Raw genomic sequence first — 6,259 nt, forward strand, 5'->3', positions numbered from 1 at the left:
TGTTACTTTTCTTCATGCCCCAAGACTCTGGATCAAAATTGCCTCCGAGAGCAACCGATACTACAATCAGCACTTGAATGAGCGGGTCGACCGGATGTACGAAATGGGTAGCGCAGGGCGATGGGAGGTGACCAAAGATTCGGTGCTATTAGCTGAAACCAAGCGGCACAAGAAAATCAAAGCCAAGGACGTCCTACACTGTATTGTCTACTTATAGCGAGGATGTTATGCCCCATAAGCATCGTTGTGCTGACCACTAGGTGAATGAAGGTATTGGTACCGTGCCGAAAGGCACTTTCGGCCGCTATATGTCAAAAGCGCGTTTTGGGCGGATCATGCAAAATCTCCATTTCACAGACAACACGGACCCCAGAGCGGAAACCGATCGGGTGTGGAAGGTCCGCTTGGTCGTGGACATTACAAGAAACATTTGCAAGAGGCTACAATGTGCCACCTGTGCTGGCTTTCAATGGGGCCACGATTCCATCTCGCAGTCGCCACAATATCACCCGGCAGTTTGTGAAGGATAAGCCCCACAAGGGGCACCAAGGTCTTCATGGTGTATTGCGAAGACACCGCCTATTGTATTCGGTACGTAGTAAGCGCTCTCCATCGTGAAGAGCATTTTTTCCCGCTAAGTCTGACATTTTGTATTATACTTCGTTCAAACTGTTTTTTTTGGACTGTATATATGACATGTTAGACTTGAAGTATCTTGCGGGACCGAGTAGCACGCTGATGAACTTGGTGGAGGATCACCGACCGAGTTCTCGGCGGACCCCAACTCCGGCCCTGCAGCCGTCATGCGGAACCTGGCCAAGTCTTACCACAGCCAAAAGCCGGCATCTACTACGCCGTAGTTACGGATCGCTTCTACACGTCCGTACAGCTCGCGCTGCAACTGCTGTCTCGCAATATCTACTCAATCGGTACAATTCAGACGAACAAAAAGGGCTTTCCTCCGGCGCTGATTACGAAGAGCGCCTCTCGACCAGTAGACATGTCACGTGGATCGGCGGTTGTCGCCGTTGCAAAATGCTGCCCGCAATTGCAGGCCATGCTCTGGGGGGACCGCCTCCCTGTCTATTTATTGTCTACTGGGAGCAGCACTACGACTGAGACATGTGGTAATTTTTTTGCTGATTTCTATTACGCTGTATTTACTCTGACCATGGCTGTTACACTGTAGGGAGGCATGTTCCTGGTGGTCAGCGACTCAGCATCCCCTGTCCGTCCGCGATGCGCGATTATCATCGCTGGATGGGTGGGGTTGACATTCATGATCAAATGCGACTGCAGCGCTACTCACTGCAGCAATCGGTTCGCTATCGCAAGTACTACAAAACTATCTTTCTGGGGCTTGTGGACATGGCGATAGTGAATGCATTCATCGTCTATCGAGAGTACCAGAAGCAGCGTGACGAGCCAACCGTAGACCATGCTGAATTTCTTCGGGACCTTCAGGCGCAGCTCCTTCAAGTCACGAGTGCAGATTTCCTGATCTATGAGGTGTGTACGGACGTGTATTATATCAAACATGTTAGACATGTTGTATACTACCTCCGGTCCGAAAAGAATGGTCACTTCAACCATGGTGTGTCCACATAATACTATCTTGCCTTCCCATTGGACAAAAATCGACAATTTAATTTATTAGCTCAGAGCCATTACTTTTTTGCAGCCTGGCGGCGCCAAAGTTCGCCCGAAACCCGCGCCAAAACACAGTATCAAATCTGCCAAAGTGGCAACCAGACCTCGCAAGATGCCGCGCACTCCCAATGCCAGAGATCTGCCGCTGTCTACGAAGCTGGAGATCGTGCTGTTTCTCGGACGTGGCCACCTGTGGAAAGCTTCCACGTGGGCCTATCTCTGAGGTTGCAACACGATTCCGTTGCCATCGCAATACAGTAATGTTGAGTGGTCGTAACGGGGTTACACGTACACGTGGCTACAAGCCACTTAGAATTTAACAGATAGGATATCTGTTAAAAGTTTTAGATACTTCCTCACCTTGGTGTTGTAATAACAGGCCGGGACCCTTCTGAGGGCCTGCGAGGTATATTTTGTGTGTGAGAGCGTGCTAGCCTTTGCTCGTGGCTAGTGACGCTGAGTCTTCCGTCGGTCGACTAGCGGAAGCTCGGTACACAGGGGAACATCAACCCGGTGCAAGGGAAAGTTCCTGGTCTTCAGGTTCTAACCCTAACAAGCCCATTGAGTCTTCGGTGACTTGGTGGGTGTTGTTGGTGGGGAAAGTGTGTCTTATATAAATTAGCGCGTGTTCCTACACGACAAGTAGCTCTGGCACTGAAGAAGATGAGCACCACGCGCGATGCAGTGAACATGAACGACGCAGCTACCACGGTCATCATGAACAAGTTAGACGACAAAATGTGAAAGACCTCGAGCTCCCAACGTACGTACCGTCGCCTGAAGTTTAGGTGTCGACGCGGATCGACCGAATCGACTTGATCCTGAAGAGCGCTGAGGAATCTGGTCGGACGGACCGGAAGCTGTACTTCATTATTGGCGGCAAGTTGCAGGACGATGCGGCCTGCAAGTGGTGCCGGCGTGATCAACAGCAGGTTCGAAGTTTTGAACCACGTGTGAACTTTCGGCTGGACCCGTCTTCCACGATGTTGTTGGTGCTGTCAGTACGAGCATTTGGCGAGTGAGTGCACTAACGAACAAATGTGCTACGCATGTAAGAAGACTGGACATTCCGCGAAGGAGTGCCCAGACCTGGAGGCCAGAGCGAGAAATGAGGCCTACCTTGAACGAAAGCGGAACACGAAAACGATGGACACGGGAAACGAACAGCGAGCGCAGTAGCGGGGATGCGGTGTTCGCAGATAGCAGACTCCCAAGACGAACAGTTCGAGGAAGACGAGGTGGTGAAAGACGCCTGCACGTTGGGTGGCGACACCGAGACTACGAATGAGGAGCCGAACACGAAGACGAGATTGATGGTGCACGCGGGGTTACGAGTGGAACGACTGGTAGCAGCGAGTGTGACGACGGTGGATGTAGTGGGTTTAACTTGACTCACTACTTTAGCTTACACGTAGCGCTACGTGTATGAGGAAGCGTAAGTACTTAGTAATTATTTAGGTTAATTATATTTGAATACACAAATATAATTTAAATCAGGAAAGACTCCAAGTAGCTAGTTTAAGGTAAAATGAGAACTGTATTGCTTGTAAATTGATCTTCCTCTAAAATCTGCTAAAAACTGTTTATCATCTATGAAAGGGTTGACAGCGGCTGGCTGTCAGAGCCCCGCTAATATGCATGTCTCTGATTGGTAGAAAGATGCTGCTTTCTACTTTGGGTAGGTGTGGCCCACTCATTGTGGTGGCCCACTTCAATGTATCCATTGGTGTGACTTACACCAATGTGAGGAAGTATCCAAAACGTTTAACAGATAACCTATCTGTTAAAATCACAAGTAGCCACTTGTGCGTGTAACCCGTTACAGTGGAGACCGACGCCACTCTGCTATTAAACGAAGTAATGAAGGAGTTGCAGCGGAGGCTGCTGTCCGACAGCGTACGAGCGGCACGATACGCGACGACTGTACGGCCAACGAGAGCAGCAGAGAAGTACGAGAGCGATGGACGAGAAGAACGGGTACGAGATGTACTCAAGGGGTCAGACCTGTGGCTGCAGCTGGAGAAGGCGCGACGATGACGAAGATCCCGGCCACGGATTACAGCGCGATATCGACGGGCGTGCCAGCCAGTAGTAGAGAAGGCGCGAGTAGCACGACGGAGGAGCAACTCACAGCGACTGCGGACAATGCTAATGTATGAAGAATAGCGTCGCTGCAGTGCGAACAACGGCGCGAGCTCTTGTGCCTCGGCTCTCAGGCCCCAGAAAGCAACTGGCGCATCGCCGAGCAAGCCCCACGGTCTCCACGTCGACCGGAAGCATGCCTCCCAAGCGCAGCTCGCGCGGTGAGAAAGCACCTTGCCGAAGGCCAAGAAGGCCAAAGCCAAGATCGAGTCGGCCGCGCTGAAGGAGGCCACGGGTGCGGCCACCAAGGAGGTGCGCTCTCCGAGCAGTTCTCCGGAGGAGTCGCACGGCGAACAAGCGTCGTAAGTCGCCCGATGCTCCACCGGATGAGGGGGACAACCCCAGGTTCAGTTATGAACGGCGCAGCCCGCGCCGGGATTCGGACTCGCCCGAGTTTAGCTGCACCAAAGTCGTGTACTCTAGTGAGAGTTCACAAGAGGAGGAGGATACCTCCGAAGGCAGCGCGCAGGCCGCCAACGACAAGAAGCCGGCGGAGGGCGAAGTGACCAACGCCCCAGCTGACCCGGACACCCAGGCCGAGGATCCGTCGAGCGGCAAGGTGCGACTCCTCCGGAGAACTGTGTGACGAGGCTCGCTCAGATCTTTCCGGCGAACCCGTCACTAGCCTGCCGCCAACGCACTCTATGTCCCACGCACGACCCTTAATGGAAGGGAGAGGGCAGCTGGCTTCAAGGAACCGCCGCTTCAACGAGAACTGGCTCGGAGACCATGGACACACTCTCGGCCGAAGCCCCAGGTCTCAGCTGGAAGGCTTATCTATCTCGCTGAGACTATTGCGACTCTGAAGCCACAATGACTGAAGCTGACTATGGATTGGCTTGACTCCTGTGAAGTTTGGATTGCGGTCACCCCGCTAAGCTATGCTGAGCTCAGACGTCCCGGATGGACCTGTTGATGGCTGGATGCGCGGCAAACAGGGCCGACCTGGTCTCAGCTGAACTCGCTGCGGCTCGGCTGAGAGTCGGCCAGCTTTGGAGGTGAAGGCGCTGAAGTCTCCAAGTCTCAGCTGGAAGAGCTGAAGTCCCCGGTCTCAGCTTGGATCACTGAGACTAGCTGGTCTCAGCTGAAGCCAGTTGGTTTCAGATCTCACTGCTCTGAGCTTGGTGGTCTCAGCCAGACAGCTGGAATCTGTATGTCTCGGCTCAGATGTTTCAGCGGGATGTGTTTGGGCTCAGCGGACGCTCTGGAGTCTCAGTTTGGCGACCCAGGTCTCAGATGATGCGGACACTGGTGGACATTTATGCCGGGGGTCTCAGTTAAGATCTCGCCTGAGACTATGGGGCTCAGTTGGCCGATGGGTACACGGTGAATGCGCGCTGCTGGAGGGTCGCGTCATCAAATGATGACGGACTCATATCAGCCGGCATGGGACCAGCTGTACCCAGGTACGACACTTTCGACCAATGAGTCACCGGGGATCTATATATCACTGAAGCTTCGTTGAAGATCTGCCGAACCCATGCCTGACCACGCTGGATTTTGCTGAGCTAGGCCCATTATTGAAACCAGGTTGAAGCGCCAAGTTAGGCACACTGGCAGCTCTCAAGATGGTCTTAGCACCTTTGTGGGTGCTCTCTGAACGCGCTGTGCCTTGATAGGTGCTTTGTTTGCATGTGTGCTAATTGAATCAGAATCAATTTGCCCGAAGGACGCAATGGGAGTGTTTCCTTGTGTAAAAGTGCCGAGGACCGGTTCCATCAAAACTCAACCCCATATAGTCTTTTGGTGTGCCTCGGTGTGAGGAGGAGCTTAATTAGCTATTTTATATTATTACGTGATCAGGACGACATTACCGACACGTATTTCGTATTTTCGGGGTAAGTGAGACTCTCCTGAGGTTTCGGCGGAGCGACTACGCGGGGGCTGAGATAGGCTCAAGTCTTCAGTGCGGTTGCTGAATTTCGCTCATTTTGGGCGTGGTGCGCGGCTCCCTGGGTGCAGAGCAGATACAGACTACGGACAGGCTCAAACCGAGCCAATTTTCTCGGGGCCACTCTAGGTCTGAGGGGCAGTGAAGACCTGTGGAAGCGGCTCTAGCTGGCCGCCGGAGGAAGTGAAGAACTACGGAGACCAGGTCCAAGGTCTCGGAAGAGGCGGACAAGTTACGTGTGAAGTGTCGTGCTTTGTATTGGAGAAACCCGGGGCAGATTGGGTTGGACACGTGCGAACTGAGACCTGTTGAGTGGGGAGCAGGTTTCGTTTGGAGAGCGCTGGAGACATCTGAAGTGGGAACAAGGTTGCTGTGGCTGGCTGACGTGGGCCCAAAGCGTAGCCCTAGGAAGAACCGTCAAGGGGATCGCAAGGAGGTGCACCGCCGCGCCTGACCAAGGATCGGAGCTGGGAAGTTTCATCCGAGCCGTTGTTGGGCTCAGCGAATTTTCAGCTGAGACCCCAAGACTCTGAGCCTTGAGGCTCTAGTCCGACGTTCGGCGGTCTACGTTTATTC

At 53.1% G+C, this 6,259-nt stretch overlaps 1 protein-coding gene across 1 annotated transcript; it reads left to right on the forward strand.

Moving 5' to 3' along the window:
- Positions 1-3,966: 3,966 nt before the first annotated feature.
- Positions 3,967-4,378, forward strand: IUM83_18509 (uncharacterized protein; the record flags this gene model as incomplete). The annotated part of the gene is made up of 2 exons (XM_067943515.1): positions 3,967-4,094; positions 4,159-4,378. The coding sequence occupies 2 exons, from the start codon at positions 3,967-3,969 to the stop codon at positions 4,376-4,378; spliced, it is 348 nt and encodes a 115-aa protein (XP_067795593.1).
- Between the last annotated feature and the right edge of the window lie 1,881 nt (positions 4,379-6,259).

This window comes from Phytophthora cinnamomi (genome assembly GCF_018691715.1).
Source record: "Phytophthora cinnamomi strain GKB4 chromosome Unknown Contig20, whole genome shotgun sequence".
NCBI lineage: Eukaryota > Oomycota > Peronosporomycetes > Peronosporales > Peronosporaceae > Phytophthora > Phytophthora cinnamomi.